This window comes from Panthera onca, chromosome A3 (assembly GCF_046562875.1).
Source record: "Panthera onca isolate mPanOnc1 chromosome A3, mPanOnc1 haplotype 2, whole genome shotgun sequence".
NCBI lineage: Eukaryota > Metazoa > Chordata > Mammalia > Carnivora > Felidae > Panthera > Panthera onca.
Genome location: NC_138341.1, coordinates 26,188,159 through 26,214,480, shown reverse-complemented (window position 1 = coordinate 26,214,480; position 26,322 = coordinate 26,188,159). Strand labels below are relative to the sequence as shown.

The 26,322-nt window shown below is 35.9% G+C and overlaps 2 protein-coding genes across 7 annotated transcripts in view; both read right to left on the bottom strand.

Annotated features, from left to right (window-relative positions):
* SLC30A6 (solute carrier family 30 member 6) overlaps nucleotides 1-813 on the bottom strand; it is a 44,963-nt gene extending 44,150 nt beyond the window's left edge. For all 3 annotated transcript variants that reach the window (XR_013554778.2, XM_060645187.3, XM_060645195.3), the window contains exon 1: nucleotides 739-813. Coding sequence is in view for 2 of the 3 variants with exons in the window: in XM_060645187.3 (XP_060501170.1) it covers nucleotides 739-741 (3 nt within the window). In the remaining variant the exon portion in view is untranslated. The remainder of the gene's footprint in view (nucleotides 1-738) is intronic.
* Nucleotides 814-7,794: 6,981 nt separating this feature from the next.
* SPAST (spastin) overlaps nucleotides 7,795-26,322 on the bottom strand; it is a 52,479-nt gene continuing 33,951 nt past the window's right edge. For all 4 annotated transcript variants that reach the window (XM_060645159.3, XM_060645166.3, XM_060645143.3 and 1 more), the window contains 10 exons: nucleotides 23,105-23,179; nucleotides 21,283-21,354; nucleotides 19,854-19,929; nucleotides 19,522-19,613; nucleotides 19,295-19,374; nucleotides 16,828-16,870; nucleotides 15,804-15,883; nucleotides 14,347-14,417; nucleotides 12,637-12,677; nucleotides 7,795-9,220 (listed from right to left, as the gene is read on the bottom strand). In XM_060645159.3, the coding sequence (XP_060501142.1) occupies nucleotides 9,098-9,220; nucleotides 12,637-12,677; nucleotides 14,347-14,417; nucleotides 15,804-15,883; nucleotides 16,828-16,870; nucleotides 19,295-19,374; nucleotides 19,522-19,613; nucleotides 19,854-19,929; nucleotides 21,283-21,354; nucleotides 23,105-23,179 (753 nt within the window). In that variant the 3' untranslated portion in view covers nucleotides 7,795-9,097. The remainder of the gene's footprint in view (nucleotides 9,221-12,636; nucleotides 12,678-14,346; nucleotides 14,418-15,803; nucleotides 15,884-16,827; nucleotides 16,871-19,294; nucleotides 19,375-19,521; nucleotides 19,614-19,853; nucleotides 19,930-21,282; nucleotides 21,355-23,104; nucleotides 23,180-26,322) is intronic.

Here is a 26,322-nt window from a genome sequence, read left to right as displayed (position 1 = left end):
TAAGAAATCCATGAATTTTTTAGATAAAATGGTGCATACCTCTTTTGACGCTAAAGTTACAATCAATATATCTTTTGATAAAATTCGGAGAGCCATACACTTGATTTCTAAAGGCATAACGAGACTAATTTCTCTTACAAAACCCCTTCAGATTAAACATCACATCTCCCAAACCATAAGGTATACTGGAATCTACAAACGCCGGGGAAAAGTGCACCAAAGACGTTTTACCAACACCTGGACTTTCTCCAGTCACTGGCCTTTTGAAAGTTGCATCAGGCACTCCATAAAGCCAAGTTGCACAGTGGGGAGTCAGTCTCAATACCCTATTCATATTAAGGCCAACAGTGTTGTCACTATAAGCCTCACTAAATAGGGTCGCTGTTGTTGGGGACTTGTTTTCGCATCTTTTGCTGGGGTAGTCGCTGACGCCTGTGGAGACTTATTTCTATAGCAAGTAAATCTCGGCAGGGGAAAGTCAAACTTGCTAAGAATTGGAAACTCGGCCTCGAGCAGGGCTGGGATCCCGAGCGTCTAAGGAACGGGGTGAGGGAGCGAAGAGGGATCAGAACTCTAGGAGGAATGCTTCGGACGTCAGCCGCTTCTCCCCGGACGCCGGAGGACAACTTCGAGGACCCCCTCCTCTGGGCAGCTGAGGCATGTCAAGGCCGCTTCAGGTTGAGAACAGATAAGAGGAATCACCTACGACAGAAGCCCTCACACCCCCAGCCAACTCACCATGATAAGGAGCAGCACAGCTCCCGCCGGAAGACGCCCTGGGAGCTAGTTTTTCCCTAGAGCGGAAGGGGTGGGGTATCAGAGGCCGATTGGCTGAGAGAGACGCGGGGGCGGAAGTGCGTGCATGGACCTCTTGTTCCCGCCCCCTCCTGGGTTGCCCCTGAGTTCTATAGAGGTGAAGGTAGAGGCTAGAGCGACCCTACCGAGGCTTAGGTGGAGTAGAGAGCTAAAGTCAAGGAGCCTTTGGCATTTATTTCTAATGCTGGCAAATTTTCACTTAGTGCTGAACATTTTTATGTTACGTGATTTAATTTTTTTGCAATACCTTGTGAAATAAATAGTATTCCCATTTGAGGAAGCCGGAAGAGTAAGAAGCTTGCCCAGAGGCGTACATCTGGTTCTCTGTAGTAGTTGAATTTGAACTCAGACTAATTACAGAATATCGTGTTCTATTTCCTAAAACACTAAATTGACATACAATTAATTTTATTACGGAAGTAATATTATAGAATACAGGAAATAAAATAGTTTGATAACGATTGAGTCTCCAGCACATAAGTATCAGGAAATAGTCTTATGAAAATTAAATACTAGTAAGAAGGCACAAAACAAGTAGGGAGAAAACAATGTTTAATATATTGATAGTGTCATGTAAAAATAGAGTTATGAGGTGAGGTGGGGTAGAGCCTGAGTGGTACAATTGGTTGGGTATCTGACTCTTGATCTCATCTCAGGTCTTGATCTCCAGGTCATGGGTTCAGCCCTGGTTGAGCCGGCTTGAAACAAGGAAATTATTAATAGAGTCATGCTACAAAGTGTGATTGAGTAGCTCATTTATAGTAGTCAGAGAAAGGAAATAAAATTTGACTTCTGAAAGACAAAAGTCTTTCTGCGAAGATTATTCAAGGCAGGATAAAGAAGCCGTGTGCCTGAGTCAAAAACAAGCAGGAGTGTTTCAAGAACCGAAAGAGGACAGTATGTCTGGAGCTTTGTGCTTGAGGGGAAGAAATGAAGAGATCTAAATGGTAAATGGGTCAGATGAAGCAGGAATTTCTAACTTAGGGGTAAGAGGATTGTTGTTTTTTGCTTAAACAGGAAGCTGGTGGAGGATTTTAACAAGGGAGTGACCTTTACACTGTGATATGGAGACTGGACTGGAGGTGGATGGTAAGAGCAAACATTTACTAAGCACTTATGTGGTAGGCACCATTCTAAGTGTTTAACATGTCTTAGCTCATTTAATCCTCATAACAGCCATTTGATACAGATACTATTTTAATCCCTGCTTGGAAAATTGTGTGCCAAGGTCACACACTTACTAACAAAGTTGGAATTCTGTAGGACACAACTTAGTTCTAAGCCTTACCTGTTGTTCTGTGCTAACTACTCCTGGACAAGATTAGAAGCAGGAAGACAGATTAGGACGTTATTGCTTCATTTACACAGAGCAAATCATTGATTTTTGACGTTTCTTTACAGTCTTTTTAAAAACAAAATTGGAATCAAACAGTACATATTGTACTGTTTTGTGTAAGGATGTATTCTGACTTTTCTTTCTCTTGTATCTTAATTTTCCCAGAATTTTGTATTACTGGCCTTAAAAAATTCAATCATAGGCATGTGCCTTAACGTACATAATTCCTCAGTGATGAGTATAACAGGGTATAAATGTAGCATAAAGAAATCTCTCAAGCTATTTTAAAAAAGAAGATATACTACAGGGAATTGGGTATAAAATCATAGGAAAGAACTATACAGGAGATCAACAATGAAACAGAAGACTTGAGCAATACTATATACCTATTAGACCTAATATATCTCTAGAATACACCATCCAGTAACAGCAGAATACACATTCTTCTCAGGTGCATCTGAAGCATTTTCCAGGATAGTACATATGTTAGGTCATAAAACATTTTTCAAAAAATTTAAAAGGATTAAAATAGAAAATATGTTCTCCAGAAATACTGGAATGAAATTAAAAATCCCAAACTACAGGAAATTTGGGATTTTCACATCTTCTGGAAATTTAAAAAACATAGTCTTTAAGTCAGTAGGTCAAAGAAAAAAATCTCAAGAGAACTTTGAAAACACACTGACCTGAATGAAAATGAAAATTCAACATACAAAATGTACTGGATATAGCAAAAGCTGTAGGTGGAAATTTATAGCTATAAATGTCTATATTTTAAAAAGAGGTAAGATCTCAAATCAATAAACTAACTTTCCATCATAGTAAGTGCAAACAAAAGCAAACAAAAGGAAGTAACTAATAAAGCTTGGAGAGGAAATACATAAATAGAGAATAGAAAAATAAAAAACTAAACAAAACCAAAAATTGGTTCTTTGAAAAGATCAATGAAATTGGCATAGCTTTACCTAGACTGACCAAGAAAAGGAGAAGACTCAAATTAATAAAAATCAGGAAAGAAAGAAGACATTTTACTATTGGTTTTGCAGAAATAAAGAGGATAATAAGGGAATATTATAAACAATTGAATGCCAACAAATTAGATAACCTAGATGAAACAGACTAATTTCTATAAAGACACAAATGTCTGAAACAGACTCAAGAAAAAATAGAAAATTCAATTAGACATTTAACAAAATATTGAATTTATAATTAAAGAAAAAAAACTTTACACAAAGAAAAGCTCAGGCAAAGATGGTTTTACTGGTGAATTCTACCAAATATTTAAAGAATTAGCACCAATCATTCACAAACTCTTCCCCCAAAATAAGAGGGAACACTCTCCAGTTCCTTACAAAGCCAGAGTTACCCTTGATACCAAAACTAGACAAAGACAAGAAAACTACAGACCAACATTCTGTGTGAATATGATGCAAAAAACCTCAACAAAATAGCAAAATGAATCCACCAACATATAAAATGAATCATATACCAGGAATGAGTGGGAATTATCACAGGAATGAAAAGTTGGTTCAACATATGAAAATCAGTGTGATATGCCATAATAATAAAGGACAGATAATCACATGATCATCTCAATAGATGCAGAAAAAGCATTTGACAAATCCAACACCCCTACTTGGAAAAACACTCAACAAAGTAGGAAACACAGAAACGGGTTATTTGAGTAATTAGTCCTTTTAGTTTGGAGGTATACTATTTTGTAATTAGACCTAGATCTTTGTATAAAATGTCATCAGGCTTTTTATTCTGAAAATATTTTTGCTGTTAACCTTATTCTTCTTCCAGCTCTTTTGCTATTATCTGTATTATAAAGTCTCGTTGCATGTGTTTTGTTCACATATTATTTGTTTAATGTATAAGGGACTGTTCCAAAGGAAACAGATGTGGAGTATAAACCTGCTAAACCTTCAATTCAATCCTAGCCAGTTCTAAGACCTAACAATTGGAAGTTCCATTAGACTGGCAATCAATTGTTGAAAAAGTGACTTGTCAAATTGTGCCTTGGTTATCCTGGGCCTCCGTGAGGACATTCCCTGTCTTATCCATGTATCATTTTGGTCTATATTCTGGGGTCAATGATGGTTTGAATGTAATATCATTTCCTCTCCTTGGCTGCTTATAAAATATTTTTGCTTTTTTTTTTTTTTTTTGCAATCTGATGTATCCAGATATGATCTCTGTTGTATTTATTCTTCTTGGGGTTCACTGAACTTTTGGTATCTGTAAGTTGATGTCTTTCATCAAATCGAGGGCAACTTTAGGTATGACTGCTTCAAATGTTTCTTTTGCCCCATTCTCTTCCTCTCCTCTACTTTTCGGTCCTCAAACCAGAGGTAAATAAGACTGATATTTTCCCCTACTCCTGAAACCAGTATTACACTATATGTTAAATAACTAGAATTTAAATAAAAATATGTAAAACAAAAATGACACATGAATTAAAAATAAAGTAAAACAAAAAATATTGATATTGTCCCACAAGTATCAAACCTTTGCTATTTCTTTTTTTCTTCCTCTGTGCTTGAATTTGTAATTATATTGGCTTGTCTTCTGGGGGTCTTCCTTCTGCTGTGTCCAGTTTATTCTGAAGCCCATCCAGTGAAATTTATTTCAGATACTATAGATTTCATTTCAGATTTTTACTTTTCATTACCAGACTTTCCATTTGGTTTTTAACTTCTATTTCTCCACTGAAAATCCTAATCTGTTCATCCATCTTTTTTCCCTATTCTTTAAAAAGTATTAAAACTGTTTTAAAATAACTGTGTTAATTCCAACCTGTGGGTCATCTCTCCATTTGCTTCTACATATTTTATGTTGATTATGGATTTAATTTTTCTTTGTATGATTAATTTTTTACTGTGTACTGGACTTTGTGGATATGTTGTGAGGACTCTGGATTCTATTTTCTTCTAAAATGTGTTTTCTTCTGGCTAGCTGTTAAATTACCAATGGATAATCTTGATGCTGTGAAAGCTTTATTTTAAACTTTGTTACAGTGAGTTTATCCTTTTGCCCATAGTCCTAACAAAAGTATGGCCCTTAGGTCTTGGATGCTGTGCTTTCTCCTTAATATGGTCCTTTTTGGATTTCAATGGGAAACCCAAAATACTTACTAAATGTCTCTTAGTGAAAATTTTGAACTTTGTATTCCCCTGGCAGCTACTTCTTCTCTACAGTTTGTTAGACTTCAACTATTGCTTTCTGCTAGGTTTGACTATTATACTGCACAGGTACAATTTTGGAGTTCACTAAGGATTTGAAAGAAATTTGTAGGCATATTCTAGGGCTTATAGTTCTGAAATTCTTTTCAAGATTTCTCTCCTAATTTCCAGGGTTCTACAAGCCCCAAATGTCCCCTCAGCCCAGAAAGACTATTACATTCTACTTGAAGTCTATTTCTAAGCACAGTGCACAAACTGGAAATTGCCCTTGGGGCAAAAGCTAGTTAATGTGGATCTCTTCTAGTACATGATTTTGTGCAATTTCTGCCTATTTCTGCTTGCTCTCTAGAGTCTTCTAATTATTGCTTTTTATATTTAGTTTATAATTATTGGCAATAGTCCAATACAAGCTACTGCTACACTGCAACCTCTGAAACCTCACATTTCAAATAAACAAGTTAAAGGCAAAATAAAATTTATTTATTTCCACTCCATTAGGATAAAAACCCTCTTTATGCAGCTGAACCTAATTCATTTTTTTTTTCTGAAGTACAAAAGACCAAATTAAAATTTGAAGCATTTCAAGGAAAATCCTTTGACTTAAGAGTCAAAAGCCAACCTGTAAAAGGCTCATTCTACCAAAAGAATTCATTTTTGGGGCACCTGGGTGGCTCAGTCGGTTAAGCGTCTGACTTCAGCTCAGGTCATGATCTCATGGTCCGTGAGTTCGAGCCCCGCGTCAGGCTCTGTGCTGACAGCTCAGAGCCTGGAGCCTGTTTCAGATTCTGTGTCTCCCTCTCTCTGACCCTCCCCCGTTCATGCTCTGTCTCTGTCTCAAAAATAAACGTTAAAAAAAATTTTTTTTAAAGAATTCATTTTTGTACAAAATATAAAGAATTCTAGCCTATAAACAAAGACTGCTGCGTATTTACTTACATTGGAATGCTAGTAGCTGCTTTTCCTCCACTTCTTCCCAAGCACAAAGCACAGTCAGAAATCTAATAACCTCAGTGGGTAGACTGACTTAGAATATGCTTTTACCTGGGTTGCCTGGCTGGCTTAGTCAGTTGGGCATCCAACTTTGGCTCAGCTCAGATCATGATCTTGCAGTTTGTGGGTTTGAGCCCTGCATTGGGCTCTGTGCTGACAGCCCAGAGCCTAGATCCTATTTCAGATTCTGGGTCTCCCTTGCTCTCTGCCCCTCCCCCACTTGCACTCCGTCTCTCAAAAATAAATAAAAACATTAAAAAAAAATAAAAAATAATAAGCTTTTACCCTTATCTGGAAAGACAGTACTGCTTTTTCCCCTGGCTCAAAGTCCTGTACATCAGTAAGTTTTAATGTAGTTTATAAAACTCTGCCATGTTAACCTGAGCACACCAAAGCTGAATGTTTTAAGCATTACTTTTCATGACGTTAATATGACACAGAGCTCAATGCAGAACCCAAAAGGTCACAATCTAATATTAATTCAGAAAGTCTCGACAACTTCTATCTTTATCGAAAATGACCAGACCGATCCCTTACACCTCCTATTAGATCATTATCTTATTTTCATGATCCTTCTATGAAAAAAAAAAAAAAAAACGCTTAAAATAAAACTTGGTCATAGTAAGTCATAGAAAGTAGGTCTCTAGCTCTAAGCTCAACTTCAGACTTTAGTCAAGGAAGTAAAATAATTTCTATACTGTATGGTTATTCATACAATATAATTCTCAGTGTTTATGACAATATTAATTTGTCTACCTCTTAATATTTGAAATCTTTGTTACATAAAAACTATTCCAATAAAAATAGTGAGCTACATTAAATTACTGCAGGTAGAATCATGATAATTTTAAAGATTATATTTTAAAAGCTGGGCTTGAAGCACACAGATCTTTAATATGACTGAACAGTTATTCACATATGAATAATGCTAATCCTTTTTTTAAATGAAAATACAAAGTGAAATTTTATGAGCTTTATTGAAAATGTCTTAACTTTGGATATTCCCAATTCTTGTCATCATGTATGTATATTGCATCATCTTTTATTATCAAGATTTTATAATTGATGCTTTAATGTTTGAGACCTTAAAAAGATAGAACATATGACTGAAAATAGGCATGGTTCTGGCTTAAAAAAAATTTTTTTTTCTATTTATCCCAAGCCTCACTTCTGTTACCTAGGGAGTTCTAAGGTCATGATTAGAAGAGACATTTAAAATACAGCTACAAATAGCATATTATCTTAAGAAATGAAACATCTTCTATATTTACATAAATCCTTGACAGGAACAAGAGGAAATTTAAGAAGAATGTATGTTTTCATTATAAAATTCTTATCTAGCCAGGGCAAGTTTTTAATGTATTCTCTCAAAACCAAAGGTATTTCTCCTAAATGAAAAAGTCTTTGTTACTACTGTAAAATTATTCTTTCCACCCATGACATCTTACATAAAAGCACCAAAGAAAATTTCTGTAAACAAACTTTTAACCAGTAAACTAAGGGCAAATATCCATTTGCCTTTATTACAGTATTTAAAAAGCCATGATATGAGTCACTACTTCCTACAATGACAGTTTTGTAATAAAATCCAGGCATACTTATACAAACAAGAAACGGAATTACTGTACATTTTTGGGGGAACGAAAGGCAGATTAACAGACTAACTTTTTAGTTAACAAAGTGAGCACAAGAAACCTATAAAATGTACGCAATGTATAAAAATTCAGTAATTTTTAAAGTTTCATTGACGGGATTAATCATCATTAGGAATAAAAGATGGTAGATCCACTGGCTTATAATCATCCTGTAAACAGTACGAAAGCAATGAGCAATAAATTAGAAATGTCTTAGCTCTCAGTACTTCCCTTCTCTCACACAGGAACCACTTTTACGGCAGTTAAAATTGGCCTTCTTAAATATTAGAATAAATCTAGCAGAAAATAAACTCCATTAGGAATAAATTAACAGTCTACAATAGATTTCTGACAAATATATTAGAAAAAAATACTGCAGGTCACACGAGGATTGATCTACACGTTGTATGACAGAGTGACTCAAACCTTCTAACCTCCTTTTCTATTTTACTAGATTTGCTGTGTTGCTATCAACAAATGGCTTTCTAAATTGGCAGCAAGGTAACAGAAAGGTGAAAATGCAATTGTATCCTGACTGTAGATTTATGGAAAGAAAAAAAAACAAAAACCTTCAAAACACTTTTTCCTTTTACTGTTACATAGGAAGAAGTTTCATTTGGCACACTGGATTTGTAAAGAGGAAAGAAAAAAAAAGTAACTTAGAGTGTTTGGTATTCTAATCTGTAGTAAAGACGACAGTAGGAAAGGAAAATAGAAAAATTACTATTTTAAGAAAAGACATCAGAAGACAAACAACCAAAGGCGCTTGTGTCTTCTACCATTCACTGTCTCTGGAATACTTTCATCTGCAACACAATATACAAATTATTATTTACATTATGATTATATTGGTAAAGAAGACCAGAATCAGTTTTTGTTGTGCTCTAACTTACAGTGCCCATTGGGATAACTAGCAACATAGGCAAGAAGGCCTTCAACAAAATACTCCATTTGCATTGTATATTTTATTTAAATTTGTTGTATGGTTCATCTGCTGGGGTGCACAAGTAATTGTAAGACTCTGAAAAGTCCTGTAAACTTAGGCTGAATTTCTGTAGCTGATAACTATTCGACGAAGATGGTGTGTTACTCTCTTCGAAAGCAAAAACGTTCTGCAGGCTTATGAAGGTCTTTCCTTAAACAGTGGTATCGCCAAAGTCCTTGTTCCAACGTATGTATGCTTCTAAGGTTTGAGGGCTCACGCTGCGTTTTATCTTTTTCAAGGATTCAGTGAAGTCAGATAATCGAATATTTCTCATCTAGATTTTAAAAAAACACATGACGATACAAATGATGAATACGTACACAGTATTTAACCCAAAGATGGACTGAAGTAATGATGCTATTGCTCATTAATGTTATAAATCTATATAAATATATTCTTAGAAAATCACGCCAATCATCTTATTTTACCTATTATAGGGTAGGCAAGTTTGCTATGTAAGAAATCTTACAAAAATGCTATACTAACATATGTGTTTAGCTTCTTAGGCATTAACATTTTAAATCATAGTATCTTCCCATTATAAAAACAGAAAACACTTATTATACAAAATGTGACAAAATATAGACAGGCAGAAAAAAGAATCACAATCCCACCCTTCAGAATTCTCAAGTTTCACTCACTAGCTAAATTCATGCTATGTTTATCAAAAAGGGAAAGAGGGTTTACAAGAAGCACATGAGACTTTAAGGAAATACTGCTTTTTACATTCCTTGTCTCATTTTCTGACCTTTTTAATGGGCTATAAGAATGTAGAACAAAACAATGCTGAGTTAACAATGTATCTGTATCTACTGAGAGATTTTTAAAACCCAAAAGGAGCTTGGCACGAAACGACCCATTTTTAAAAATTGTCAGTAATATATACATGTGTATTTTGCCCAAAAAGAAGTTAAAGGAGAATCTGAGACAAAATGTCAACTGGATATTTATATATATTCTTTTTATTACTCTTATAAAACCCAACCTAAATACTTCACGCACGCTCTGATATCTTGATGTGCACAGATTGATAAAAATCACCCACATTTGTAACTTGTAGCCTAATCTTAGTCAAAAAGTAAAAGGATATATTGTTACCACATAATCACTATATGAGCCCTACATGTTTTCTTATTTAGCTATAAAACACACAGTGGCTCTTCCTAAAGGCCAAAGTGTGGAAGGATGATAAATGTACTACCTATGATATTCCTGAATAAAATTTATTATAGAAATTAAGGTTTTAAAGGTTTTGATGAAATTCTAATTGAACTGTAAAGTATGGTGTACATATACATATGAAATTTATATATGATATTTTGAAGTTAGTAAGAGACAAATGTATACAACAGGAAAAAGCAAATGGTAGCTAATTTGAGAAAGAGAAAAATAAATAGCAAAGATGTCTTAACAAAATAATGAAATAATAAAGTTAAGCTGGATACAAACTGTGCGCTTTAAAAACAAAGTATATTATACCCTGAATTTATAACCCCAAATTTTTAGCATTAACTTTTAAAAACACAGAATTCCAATACAATTGTTTCTATTCTTATAAACTATAAAATCAAATGGAGTTCATCTTACCTAAATGTGTGTATACAAACCAGTACCTGACAATACAGTTAGTTATTAAAGTTGTACGAAATAAAATTCTAGTATACTTAGGGCACCTGGGTGGCTCAGTCGGTTAAGTGTCCGACTCTTGATTTTGGCTCAGGTCATGATCTCCCAGTTTGTGAAATCAAGCCCCGTGTGGGGCTCTACACTGACAGTGCAAAGCCTGGTTGGGATTCTCTCTCTCCCCCTCTCTCTCTGACCCTCCCCACTCATGTTCACTCACATGTGTGCCCTCTCTCTCTCAAAATAAATGAGTAAACTTTAAAAAAATAAATAAAACTTAAAAAATTACAAAATTCTAGTATACAATTTTAGAAACCAAATTACTTGTTTTCCTCTCATCTCATAAATGTGACTGATAAAATAGATTTCCTTAATTTCTATATCAAAATGCCATTAAGTATTTATGTATTTTTAAATCTATGGACACTTACATATGGATACATAGTATCCACACATTACACACAAGTAAGTCTCCATATGGATACTGTGACTACTAGGATACTATGTAAGTGCCAGTCTGCTTTAAGCATTTTATATATATTAACTCATAAGTCTGGAACTAACAGCTAAAAGTCTACCAAATAATTAATACTAAAACCATCAGATTAAAAATAAACTCGATAAAATATACAGAACCAAAACTTATAACAAGGTCACAAAAGGTACTGTAATATTATTTCTTGTAATTCATTCAGTAGTTTCATATTTAATTTTAGTGTTCCTAACATTTAGTTTAAAATAAGGTTCATATGGGGCGCCTGGGTGGCTCAGTCGGTTAGGTGTCCAACTTCGGCTCAGGTGTGATCTCACCATTGGTGGGTTCAAGCCCTGCCTTGGATTCTGGGCTGACAGCTCAGAGCCCGGAGCCTGCTTCAGATTCTGCGTCTCCCTCTCTTTCTGACCCTTCCCCACTCACACTATGTCTCTCTCTCTCTCTCAAAAATGAATAAACATTAAAAAGATTTTTAGGGGCGCCTGGGTGGCTCAGTTGGTTAAGCGGCCGACTTCGGCTCAGGTCATGATCTGGCGGTCTGTGAGTTCGAGCCCCGCGTCGGGCTCTGTGCTGACGGCTCAGAGCCTGGAGCCTGTTTCAGATCCTGTGTCTCCCTCTCTCTGACCCTCCCCTGTTCATGCTCTGTCTCTCTCTGTCTCAAAAACAAACGTTAAAAAAAAAATTTAAAAAAAAATAAAAAGATTTTTAAATAAGGTTCATATATATTTTTAAAATAGTGGATAAAGTTATATTTTTAAGTATGGGATTAAAATTCAAGTAGATATGTGCTCGCTTCGGCAGCACATATACTAAAATTCAAGTAGATATTATGCTGTAATACTGGAATAAATGTACTCCATCAGAATGAATTCATGGTATTTTAAAAATACGTGTATTTTCAGGCTCTTGCCATTGGAATAGTCTAATTCAACACCAGTACTAATAAAAAACAATGTAGTATGGGGGTGCCTGGGTGGGTCAGTTGGTTAAGCGTCAGACTTCGGCTCAGGTGGGTTCAAGCCCCACGATGGGATCTGTGCTGACAGCTCAGGGTCTGGAGCCTGCTTCGGATTCTGTGTCTCCCTCCCTCTCTGACCCTCCCCCACTAGCACTCTGTGTCTCTCTCTCTCTCAGAAATAAATAAACATTAAAAAAAAAAAAAAAAAGAAATGCGTTAGCATCTCATAAGAGGGCCTATCACACTAAGAAACTGCAATGAATCACATTACATTGGTATTGTTTTTATAAGGAGGAAAACAAACACTGAAAAACTAATAGAATATGAAGGGATTAACTTGTTACAAAGAGTAAAATCCTCAAGTTTTCTATGATTTTCTTCTGTTTAGTAGTTACATAACATGATTTGATAGAAAATGACTTAATGACTATGTACAATAATTTTTGTCCATTACCAAAGAACATTGTAAGAGACTGTAATTTGATATGCCTCTAGATTTTGAAATGAAACAAAGAACTTTTTCTAGCTTCTAACCAAATCACAGACAAAAATCCAGACAAAAGAGAAGTCTTACAATATAGAGAACCAGAGCAAAGAAAATTATAGAACAGTATACCTCACTGGCAGACATATTCTTTACTTGTTCTGGTTTCAGTTCTGTAAAATATAAGACAGCCACTTTAAAAAAAAGGTCTGTAAGTTTAAATTGCTGAAAAGCAAAACCAAGTAAAATGATCTAAAAGTACATGTTTGATATAAATTATTTGTATTAAAAGGAAGACACAAAATATTAAGCACAATTTATAAATGCTTAGAATAACATTCCTTCTTAGGAGTAACTGGGAGGCATTCAATTTCTTTGCATATTGCCTAGGAGTCATAAATTTTACCAATTTGAGATTGAACTTAAAAGATTCAACTTGTTCTTTACAAAGGCTTTAGGTTATTTTTTTTAAAGCCAACAGCTTTTGTCTGCTTCAGAATTAATAGCTAAAACATTCTGGAAAAAATACAAATGGTTTATATATTAGCTACTGTTTTGAGTCCACTATCTGAACAAGATTTTGTACCTCTGGCAGTAAGAGTTTGACTAGAATGCTTTGCCAGAATCTCAAAATATATTCTCAAGGTTATACTTATTTTGCTCCAAAGCAGCAATTCCGAGTCAGTACACTGTCTCACTGCAGGAGATGTGTTCTAGAAGCTGCATGTTCCATGTTCTATTTTATTACCACAGCCAGCAATCTGAGTGCATAGTTAAGAGCATCACCCATCCACTGCCCATGCCGCCTGTGGAAAAGCAGCTGAGAATATCTAGTCTAAAGTGGTATCAGAATGGTATTTCAGAATCAACAAATAGGAATCAACACAAAGCAATTCCTCAAAAGATAACAAATAATAATACAAGTAAAAACTTCTCTTACACACTTTAATTTCAAGTGATAATCAGATTACTCAAGTTGAAAAAAGCCCAAAACCAGAAAAGAACATTTTCCCTTTGTTTTTCTTTTTCGCTTGCTTAAAAATGTTTTCTTTTCCTTTGGGTTTTCTGCTGGCTACCTACTATCAAGAAGTGAAACATAGGACAGATGGTAATTTATCATGGTGAGCACTCCTTAATGTACAGAGCTGTCTAATCACTATGTTGTACACCTGAAACGAATATAATCTTGTATATTAACTATATTTCAATAAAAAAATTTTTAATTAAAAAAAAACAACTGAAACCTGTTGTTTATAATAGGGGTCATGGTCTACTGATCCATGGACTGTCTTTGTATGGTCTGTGAGCTGAGAATGGTTTCGCATTTTTGTTTTTTTATAAAAACAAAAAACAAAAAGAATATGCAATGGAGAGCCTATGTGGTCCCACAAGCCTAAAATATTTATCAGGCCCTTCACTGAAAAGTTTGTGGACACTCAGTCTAGAGACTACCACATACCGGGGCACCAAGGTGGCTCAGTGGTTAAGTGTCTTGACTTCGGCTTAGGTCACAATCTCCCAGTTCATGAGTTCAAGTCCCACATTGAGCTCTGGGCTGACAGCTCAGCGCTCAGAGCCTGCTCTGGATTCTGTATCTCCCTCTCTCTCTCTGCCCCTCCCCCGCCTTGTGCTGTCTCCCTCTCTCTCGCTCTGTCTCTCAAGAATAAACATTAAAAAAAATTAAAAAGAACAAACAAGAAAAAGAAACTACTTCATATCAAGTTTTCCAGCAGCTTCAATGCTTTCCTACTACTACTTAAAAAACGCCTCTCAATAGGGCTTCCTAAACTTCGAAAGTGGTCTAATAAATAGGTCAAAATGTCTCAAGCTCTGTACACATACCTCGGATAGGACCCAGTGCTGCATCTTTTGCCAAAGCTGTTAGATCACTTCCTGAATATCCATCGGTCATTCTGAGAATGGGAAGGAAGAAAGAGCAAATGATTCTCATCTTTGCAGATTTAAAATCCTCCATGTAGAAAGAGTGTAAAATCTAGTTTGCCTCTGTCATCAAGCAGACAGCTACACACTTTGATTTTAAGGGCACAGAAAGGCCCACTTGCTGAAAACAAAGAAAACCATCTATGGCAGGCAAGGCTCCTTAGAATGAATGTCTCAAATTTTCATCATAAGAATCATTTCTTTACATTAAGGCATATTATATGTCCAAGAAGCTCCATTAGATATAAATACATCCCCTGGAAAGGTAACAGCCATAAGCCATTGCTGGCCAACTGATACATAACCATTAATTATTGCTCTGTAAGTAAGTTAATGAAATGAATGTTTCTTTACCTTGACAAAGAACACTGCCAGTCAAGGTAGATTCCTTTTCTTTTTTTTTAACTAAGAATATATATTTTTTAATTTTTCTAGTAAGCTCTGCACCTAACATGGGGCCTGAACTCACAACCCTGAGATAAAAAGTTGCATGCTCTACTGACTGAGCCAGCCAGGTGTCCAAGGTACATTTCTTTAAATATAGGACAGACAAGGTAAAGGACGAGTCTGGGGTAGAAGACATTGGCAAAAAGAGGCACACCTGAATGGGATGCCACAGTGGAGAGTCCTGGGCAGCCAAGAGATTATCAAAGGGAACTAAGAACTAGGGAGGGCAAAGGGGAAGAAAAAAATAAAACACGAAAAGAAAGCATTTACTTATGTACTATGTTAAATAACTATAGAGATCAAACATTATTAGCTGAATTCTTTACTGGAACAACAAAGAAGAACTTCACTATTTCCAAGTATTGAATTTATTCTTTCTTCATAGGTTATCTGGGACTCAGAGTATTTACTAAAATTACCAGCTATTCACATACTTCTTGAATATTTAAATTACTTTGTGAGATTTTTCAAAGACTAAAATTCAACAAGTGCACCTCCCATATTCAGTTTCTACTTAAGTACACCACTTAGAAGATGTAAAAGTTAAAAAAATTATGTGTAATATAAAGAACAAATTTATATGAGAATATTTGTGCTGGTGTGGGCAGAGATAAGTGTCTTAAAAATTTTTAAACTATTTTAATACCACTTATAAGTTTTAATAAATTTATAAAAAGCATGTACTACTATCAGATATTTAGGTCATGTCTTGTAGAGGATCTAGAAATTTAAATTCAGATACCATATCTAACAATGAGAGATAAGAAAAAACATAAAGGAAGCAGAGGATGAGACGAGCAGTTTTCTGAAAAATAAATTACTCATTTCACACTTGAGTTTACTTTAAACAAAAAAGAAAGACTTCTTTATGAAAGAAAAAACTTTAAGATAGACCAAATCAAATTACTCACCTAGCAAGTTGTGCTAGTTCTTTTTGGGTCAATGGGCTTCCTTGTTTACATAATAGATTTTTAAGTAAAAGTAGTCGTGTCTAAAAAGAAATATTAAAGAATTATCAGTCTCAAGAATTAGCTTAATGAAATATCCAAAAACTAGATTCAAATCCTGACCCTCATTTACGAGCTGAATGATCACACACAAATCACTCTAGTTCTTAGAGCCTCGCTCATGTCTGTTAATTGGAGTTGAAACGACCATTTTTTGAGAGCTCTTAAGAGACTTAAAGATAATCCAAATAAAGCACTAAGGAATTAGCTGCTGCTACTATCAAGGATGTTAAGGGTCTGAGCTAGACAACCACAATTTTTTAAAAAAACACTTTTCTCGAGGTATGAATTCATATAACACTAATCTCACCATTTTAAGTGTAACATTCAGTGACTTTTAATAAATATATAGTTTTGCAACCATACCGTACTCCACTTTTAGAACATTTCTAACACCCAAAAAAGTTCAATCATGCCTATTTACACTTAGTTCCCACTCCCACCCACAGCCTCTGCAAACCATGGTTTCCTTTGTTTCTAGAAATTTGCCTTTTTTGGATATTTTATATAAATGGAATCATATGATAGGTTATCTTTTACATCTGGTATCTTTCACTTAGTATGTTTTTGAGGTTTTTCCATATTACAGCATGTGTTAAGTATCTCAATCCTTTCATTGCTAAACAGTATTCCATTAAATGCATATACCATATTTGTTTATCCATTGTCTAATTGATGAACATTTTAGACTCCTTACAGTTCTTGGCTATTATTTATAATGCTGCTATAAAAATTCTTATATGTGTCTTTGTGTAGACATGTTTTCATGGAATTACAGGGTCTTATGGTAAGTTTACATTTATCTTTTTAAGAAATTGCCAAACTGGTTTCCAATCTGGCTGTACCAATAATTGGAAGATCAATATTGTCAAGATGGTAGTCCTTGTTTCCATGTTAAAAAAAAAAAAATTCAGATATAGATACATACCTCCTCGTTTGGCAAAGACACATATACCCGTTTGATGAAACGCCTAAAAAAAAAAGGATTCAAACAACTTCAGAAACATAGATTTGAATTTACAAGTAACTCCACTCAAGCAGCAAATGACAATAAAAAAGTTTTTTTTAATGTTTATTTATTTTTGAGACAGAGACAGAATGCGACTGGGGGAGGGGCAGCGAGGCACAGAATCTGAAGCAGGCTCCAGGCTTTGAGCTGTCACTACAGAGCCCGACGCTAAACTCATGAGCTGTGAGATCATGACCCGAGCCGAAGTCAGACACTCAACCGACTGAGCCACCCCAACAATAAAAAAGTTGGCGCCCCAACAATAAAAAAGTTTTAAGTGTAATACTCAAGGTATCTGAATGCATTTTAGTAGTCATTAAAGTGAAGAGTTATTTTGTTACTTTTTTTTTTTTAAGACTTTATTTTTACATAATCTCTACACCCAACATGGGGCTTGAACTCATAACCCCAAGATAAAGAGGCACACGACTAAGCCAGCCAGGTGCCCCTTGAGTTACTCTTTAAAACTCTCTAGATAATGTTTAAAATTCCTTAATTCACTATTGTCAAGTTCTCATATGTTTTTAATACAAACATATGAGAGCTATTAAAACAAAAAATCTGATATGAGGAGCAGAATAAAGAGATCTCTGCTGTCTTCTTGAAAGGGAAAACAATTAAAATCAATAACGACCACAGAAACAGATATGCAAACTTCACTATCAACAAACTCAGGTAACATTTACACAACTAGAGTGTATGAAGAAGGGCTGCCTAGGGCAGTGAAAAATATACGAAGGAGGGTACACATAGCATCTGTTGCTGGAGGTTCCAGACACGGCTATCAGAGCACAGAGTTTTCCAAAGGAAACAGCACACTCAGGAGGAATAAAGCCAACCTCCCCATATTTAAAGAAGCATGTGAAGAACGGCTCTGCATATCATGTGAAACCTAGTCAGGCAGGAGCAGGGGAACTGCAAGGCAGGTGAGGCTGAACGAAGAAACTCAAAGACACATCATTTTTGTAAGAAGACATCAATCAGTCTGGCAAGATCACAAACTGTCTTGCATGGACTAATCTTCATCAGGTACGGTTTGATTGTGACTCAGGGAGACTGCCTGATAGTCCAGTCTACTCATACGACAACTCAAGATACTTGCTCGGTAGCTCTTCTCCTAGAGTATCACTCCAAAACTAGGTTTGCCAAGAAAACTCCCCTTTATTCAAATAAAAATAGTAACCAAACAGGCAAAAGCACATGGCTATTCTTTTAAGTGCTAAAAAAAAGAGGGAAAAGGTTACAATAAATATAGAGAACATACACAAGAAGATTTTTCCAAAGAGCAAATTAAATTTGTGACCAAGTAACTTTCTGTGAAATAAAATTATTTAATAAAAAAAAAAAGATTTTTACGAAACAAGAGCTCAATGAGATGTAAGTGTCTCAAGGCAATGACACACAAAAGCTCAAGGAAATAAGACAATAGAAGATGAAAAATGGGATTGCAGAGATCCGGAAAGCAACGAAAGCGAAGAAGAAAACCACCAAAGACACAGAGGTTACAATGGTAGCACAAAGAAGATCAGACACAAACTGAGTAGGAAATAAGGACAACAAACAAGAAGACAAACAAACAAAAAAAGAAATTAGAGTTAAAAAGGACTAGAAAGGAAATTAAAGATAAGGAAGACAAAAAGAGGCAACATAATGCATAAATTGTGTGAAAGAAAAAAACCAGAATAATGCATCAGGAAAAACTATTAAAGGTAGTATTCAAAATAACTTTCCTAAAACAAAAGAGATTCATAACTCTCAATTTAAACAAACACCAAATCCCAGAAAAAATAACACAGATCGACATCTTTTTCAAATAACTAGACTTCAATAGTTAAAAATTATATCCAATAAAGAGAAAAAAATCAAGTTAATCCATAAATGTGAATAAAAAGCAGCCTGGCTTCAGACTTCTACACTGCAACATTTAATCCTAGAAACAATGGAGCAATGTAATAAATTCGTCAGGCCAAGAAAGGGAGGCCCAAGAATTTTATGCTGAGTCAAACCATCCTTCTAGTGGGAGGGGAATAAATTTGTTCAATCATACAAGAACACAGAACATAATTTCCATGAATCCTGCTTTTATTTGCTTTTCATGAAGCCAACTAAAAGAAAAGTAAGAATCATTCTGGTGTTTTAAGATAATTTAATCCTAATCAGAAGAAATAAACAATTTGCCTGCAACCAAAGTGAAAACTAGTTTCCGTGGTATCATGTTGGCTCTGCCTTCAAAATCTTTAGTAGGTAACAAGAGGCCAAAGGATGAATACCAGGAAGGAAATAATTTGTCTTCAAATTGAAAGTGAAGGAAATAAGACATATGTGAGGTGAACACAGGAGCAAATACACCTGTAATCGATGTGTGTTTCTACATAAATCCCCCTACCTGAGAACAGCCTCATCAAGCTCTTGTGGCCTGTTAGTTGCACCCATTACAAGCACTCTGTCATCTCCAGCAGATTGTACCTGTAAGACAAAAAAATTTTTCAGTACTTTTAGGTAAAGTAATAACAAAAATATGATAAATATCTGTATTTCTAATTTGAGTCATTTAATTTGAAAATATCTACACTAAGATGCTACCACCTTAAAAATACCATAATCAATACTTACACCATCAAATTCTATTAGAAATTCAGTTTTTAGACGTCTACTAGCATCATGTTCTCCTTCTCTTCTTTCACACAAAAGGCTATCAACTTCATCTAAAGGAAACAAAAGGATAAGACTTTAACATAAAGCCACACAACACCAGTCATCTGAGATTAATCTAGTTTACTACTTAAGTTATTAATATTGTAGGTCCTGCACAATTCATTAGTCTTTAACTTTGCACTTCTTTAAAACGTGTTCCTTCTGAATACTCTTTTTCATTATACCTCTCAAACTTGGAGAAGGGAATTTCATAAATATTCAACTAACTTAGTTAGAAAACATTTTCTTACCTATAAAAATTATAGAAGGCTGAAGTTCTCGAGCCACAGCAAAAAGAGCTCTCACCAATTTCTCTCCTTCTCCCACCTAAAAACAAGGCATTATACACTGTAATACACATAAAATGCAACATTATTCCAGCTGTTTAAATTTCATGATTAAAAGTCTTACATATAGGAATTTCCTTTCTTTGCAACAACCAAAGATTTGGTTTAAGGAATTGTGGGAGGAAGGTTATTGAACCATCGCTTATTTAAAAAAAAAAAAAAAAAAAAAAAAAAAAAAAAAAAAAAGAGTATTATTTAATACAGTCTGATAAGTTTTTTGGGTTTTTTTTTTTTTGGTTTTTTTTGGTGCTGAAACCTAGACTGGTCCGGTAAGTACTTTAAAAAATGAAATACATCTCTGCTTTGCTTGACCCTACATTCTTAAGACTTGAGAATGGAATAGCTATTAGGGGTATAACTAGTGAGAAGATGGAATATTAGGAGAGAGGAACAGACACTGTACATATTTCTTAAGTCCTTGGTTGTAGGGTATATTCATACAACCAGGTAAGTTACAAAGTGCTCTACTAAACTAAACTTACTTAAATTAACTCTCACAATATCACTGTCAATAAGTATAAAAGTATTTCTAGATAGCCAAGGAGGTCTATGAACACCCCTTGCGACATTCCAGGGGATGAAATGCTATAATAAAACAATTCTATGCATTAAAATCAACTCATGAAAGGGTCATGAGGTTTGGGGTAATCCACTGTAAAAACTCTTCTGTCCTCTAGGTGGCATCTATTTTTTTAATTGAAAATTTCATTAAAAAAAAGAATGGCCTCAGATTTAGAATCACAAAGCAAATATTCTGAAGGACCCCCGTGAGAGATCACCTGCTGACAACATCAACACTTTATAAATGAGGCCTAAAAGTTTTCTTTTCTTAACACCAGCTCAGTACCCAACAGTTAAGTTGGAATCCCTATCTCCTAACTTCCAAGACAGTGTTTTCCATTATACTATGTGTATCATGTTGGGTACATCTACTTTAATAACAATTTCACTTATAAAATTTCACATAGAAAGTAAAATATAACTAAGAAAAGAGATATCATTTTACAGTTACTTTTAATTATGTTATAAAAATGAGAACTCAGCCAATACCTGATCTTGGATTTCTAGTCTTCAAAACTATAGGACAATAAATTTCTGTTGTGTTTATGGTACTTTGTTACACAGCCCCAGCAAATTAAAACAGTATTTGAGAGCACAATCCTAACTTCAAAAGAGCCTAACTTTGTCTTTTGAAGAGTGATTAATGTCCATCAGAGCTAAATAATAGATATAAAACTCAAAAATATTTCTTGTGTAATGTTATTACCATTTATACTTAGTAACATCTAGACACCAACATAAAATATGACAATACTGGAAAAAGAACACTCACATATTTTGAAGTTAAACTTGCAGCACTTATGTTGAAGAAGGTTGCATTGGATTCTGCAGCTACTGCTTTAGCCTTAAAAATCACAAGGGCAAAACATTATATTAGTTCAATATCTTCCTTTACAAAGAACCACACTTGAGGGGCGCCTGGGTGGCTCAGTTAGTTAAGCATCCAACTTCAGCTCAGGTCATGATCTCATGGCTTGTGGGTTTCAGCCCCACGTCAGACTCTACGCTGACAGCTTGAAGCTTCTTTGGATTCTATCTCTCCGTCTCTCTCTGCCCCTCCCCGACTCGTGTTGTCTGTCTGTCTCTCTCTCAAATGAACATTAAAAAAATTTTTTTAAATAAAAGAACATTTGATCAACTTAAACACTAAAAAAGATTTTCCAAAAATATAAAATATTACATGATTCCTGATATGTGGCAATCAGTGTGTTTCTTCTCAGCAATGAAGAAAAAGTCTAGGAAGAGCTATGCTTCTTTCCATTCTCCCTATTTTTTCTAAGGGAGATGGATAAGGAGTGGTTAAAAAAAAAGGGTGTTAATTCCCTTCTTAGTTATAGAAAGATAACTGGTTGGGGAAAGAGAAACAGCTCAACTCTTTTCCTCTTTACTTTTCCCCTCTAAAAGAGCTATACAGGAGAAAGAGGTATACAGATCCCAGTAAAACCTCGGGCAAAAGGATACTGGAAAAAAAAAATGTATGTAAATTATACTTCAATAAAAAAAGAAAGAAAAAGTGTGTTATCCTGATTATTTATTTATTTTGAGAGAGAGAGAGGGGGTAGGGGCAGAGAGAGAGAGGAGAGAGGGGGAATCCCAAACAGACTCCACACAGCCAGCTGGGAGCCTGACATGGGGCTCAAACTCACAAACCGTTGAGACCACGACCTGAGCCAAAATCAACAGTCAGACGCTTAACAGACTGAGCCACCTGGGCACCCCCTCTGCTGAATATTTAAATAAAGCTGTTAAGATAGGAAGAAAAAAAAAATCAAGGGCTAGGAAGATACAGAATATAGTAAGGTAAGCTTTTCTGAGGTAAAAATGTTATTATTTAACTTGGGAAAATAATGAAAACTACACTTAAATTTAACCACTCCAAAACATACTACTGAAGAGAACATAATGTGTTTTTCCATCTATTTCTTCATTGAAAACATGTTTAAAAAAAATTTTTTTTTTAACATTTATTTATTTTTGAGACAGAGAGAGACAGAGCATGAACGGGGGAGGGGCAAAGAGAGAGTGAGACACAGAATCGGAAGCAGGTTCCAGGCTCTGAGCCATCAGCCCAGAGCCTGATGCGGGGCTCTAACTCACGGACCACGAGATCATGACCTGAGCTGAAGTCGGCCGCGTAACCGACCGAGCCACCCAGGCGCCCCTGAAAACATGTTTAAAAACTTAGGAGAAGGGGTGCCTGGGTGGCTCAGTCGGTTACGCGGCCGACTTCGGCTCAGGTCATGATCTCGCGGTCCGTGAGTTCGAGCCCCGCGTCAGGCTCTGTGCTGACCGCTCAGAGCCTGGAGCCTGTTTCTGATTCTGTGTCTCCCTCTCTCTCTGACCCTCCCCCATTCATGCTCTGTCTCTCTCTGTCTCAAAAATAAATAAACGTTAAAAAAAAAAAAACTTTAAAAAAAAAAAAACTTAGGAGAAGTATATTATAACAAAAAGAAAATCATAAAAATAACTCAGAGGTTGTGCTCGCTTCGGCAGCACATATACTAAAAAATAACTCAGAGGCGATATAAACTTTTTTTCATAACATTATCTCTAATTATCTAAACAGAACATTCAAATTCTAAAAGAATTCTTACCAGCATTGTTTTTCCATTTCCAGGTGGACCAAAGAGTAACAATCCTCTGGCAGGAGCTCTAAGCCCTGTGAACAACTAAAATCATATACTTTAGTTCACAACTATGATTCTGGAGACACTTTTTTTCCCAAACATTTTAAGTCTGTCATCTGAAAAGCATCATTTTGGGGACGCTTGGGGGTGCAGCTGGTTGAGCATCTGACTTCGGCTCAGGTCATGATCGCATGGTTCGTGGGTGCGAGCCCTGCATAGGGATCTGTGAACAGCTCAGAGCCTGGAGCCTGCTTCAGATTCTGTCTCTGTCTTTCTCTCTGCCCCTCCCCCACTTGCTCGCTCTCTCTCTCTCTCCCCCTCTCAAAAATAATTGTTAAAAATTTAAAAAAAAAGCATTTTTCTGTAGCATCCTCCTAAACAGAACTCCTCAGAGCTCTAAAGAGAACACATATAATCAATAAATTGGTGTAATTATTAAAAACAGAAGGAAACAAAGTTTTTAAGAATCTCATTGAAAATTAAAGCAAATTGGTTAAACAAGACATAATGAACACAGATATGCTTCTCTACTTCCTTTGGAAATGTCACCAAAATAATAGTAGATGAAAAAAGAAGATCTAAATCTTCAAAATAAAGAGAACACGAAAGGAAAAAACAGAAGACACAAAAATTTTTGTAGAGAGAGAACAAAGTGTGGTAAATTATTTTGCAGAGGTGATGGAGCTAAAACCTAAGTGCCTGCTTGTAAAGGGATACCTAGATACCAGCAGTGAGTGGATGTGAACAAAAACCCTGGAAAACGTCAGGACGTGGAAGTATGATGTATCAGAGAAAGCAGGAGGAAGGCAGACAGCCACAGAGGAACTGCTTGAAAGTTTGTATGAGGAACAACTAAACTGAGGTGCCCACCCCCCCTACCAAGATCACCAAGATCCAAGTACTCCTCTTTCACAAACAAAGGAGGCAAAAATTTTGTCCTTTAGAGATATTAAACCTGAGTCTCCAGACTCAAAGACACCAGGCATGGCAGAGAGTCAAGTGTGAAGCACGAGACTGATATCACTTTGCTTAATAGTGAAAGAGTATGTATTTTTAAGTTGAACCATATGAAATGGCTAATACTTAAAAAAAATTTTTTTTATTGTTTATATATTTTAGAGAGAGAGAGCACGAGTCATGGAGGGGCAGAGAGAGAAGGGGACAAAGGATCTGGCAGATATTCAACTTTCAAAAAAGTATTTATTTTGGGGGCACCTGGGTGGCTCAGTCGGTTGAGCGTTTGACTTCAGTTCAGGTCATGATCTTGTGGTTCATGAGTTTGAGCCCCACTTCGGGCTCTGTGCTGACAGCTCAGAGCCTGGAGCCTGCTTCAGATTCTGTGTCTCCCTCTCTCTCTGCCCCTCCCCTGCTCATGCTCTGTCTCTCTCAAAAATAAGTATTAAAAAAAATGATTACAATACTATAATACTATAATCCATGTAGTTGCAAATGGCAAGCTTTCATTCTTTTTGATTGCCGAGTAATACTCCATTGTATGTATGTACACACACACACACACACACACACACACACACACACACAACATCTTTATCCATCAATGGACATTTGGGTTCTTTCCATATTTTGGCTATTGTTGATAGTGCTGCTGTAAACATGGGGGTGCGTGTGCCTCTTCGAAACAGCACACCTGTATCACCTGGATAAATACCTAGTCGTGCAATTGCTGGGTTGCAAAGTAGTTCTATTTTTAATTTTTTGAGGAACTTCCATACTGTTTTCCAGAGCGGCTGCACCAGTTTGCATTCCCACCAGCAGTGCAAAAGAGATCCTCTTTCTCCGCATCCTCGCCATAATCTGTTGTTGCCTGAGTTGTTAATGTTAACCATTCTGACAGGTTTGAGGTGGTATCTCATTGTGGTGTTGATTTGTATTTCCCTGATGACAAGTGATGTTAAGCATTTTTTCATGTGTTGGTTGGCCATCTGGTTGTCTTCTTTGGAAAAGTGTCTATTCACATCTTTTGCCCATTTCTTCGCTAGATTGGTTTTTGGGTGTTGAGTTTAAGAAGCTCTTTATAGATTTTGGATACTAACCCTTTATCTGATATGTAATTTGCAAATATCTTCTCCCATTCTGTCAGTTGCCTTTTGGTTTTGCTGATTGTTTCTTTTGCTGTGCAGAAGCTCTTTATTTTGATGAGGTCCCAATAGTTCATTTTTGCTTTTGTTTCCCTTGCCTCAGGAGACGTGTTTAGTAAGAAGTTGCTGCAGCTAAGATCTAAGAGGTTTTGCCTGCTTTCTCCTCGAGGATATTGATGGCTTCCTGTCTTCCGTTTAGGTCTTTCATCTATTTTGAGTTTATTTTTGTGTATGGTGTAAGAAAGTGATCCAGGTTCATTTTTCTGCATGTCGCTGTCCAGTTTTCCCAACACCATTTGCTGAAGAGACTGTCTTGATTCCATTGGATATTCTTTCCTGCTTTGTCAAAGATTAGTTGGCCATATGTCTGTGAGTCCATTTCTGGGTTTTCTATTCTGTTCCACTGATCTGAGTGTCTGTTTTCATGTCAATACCATACTGCCTTGATGATTACAGCTTTTTTCCTTTAATTTTCTTTTTAACATTTACTTAATTTTGAGAGACAGAGAGAGAGTATGAGCAGGGGAGGGGCAGAGAGAGAGGGAGACACAGAATTCGAAGCAGGCTACAGGCTCTGAGCTGTCAGCACAGAGCCCGACGCGGGGCCCGAACTCACAAATCGCGAGATCATGACCTGAGCCATAGTCGGACGCTCAACCGACTGAGCCACCCAGGCGCCCCGATGATTACAGCTTTGTAATTCTACTTGACGTCCAGGATTGTGATGCCTCCAGCTTTAGTTTTCTTTTTCAAGATTGCTTTGGCTATTTGGGTCTTTTCTGGTTCCACACAAATTTTAGGATTGTTTGTTCTACCTCTGTGAAGAATGTTGGTGTTATTTTGATAGGTATTGCATTGAATATGTAGATTGCTTTGGGGAGTATTGACATTTTAACAATATTTGTTCTTCTTATCCAGGAGCATGGAATATTTTTCCATTTTTTTTGTCTTCTTCAATTTCTTTCATTAGCTTTCTAATGTTTTCAGTGTATAGGTTTTTCACCTCTTTGGTTATATTTATTCCTAGGTATTTTACGGTTATGCCCACATTTTAACTGGGTCATTTGTTTTCTTACTGTGCAGTTT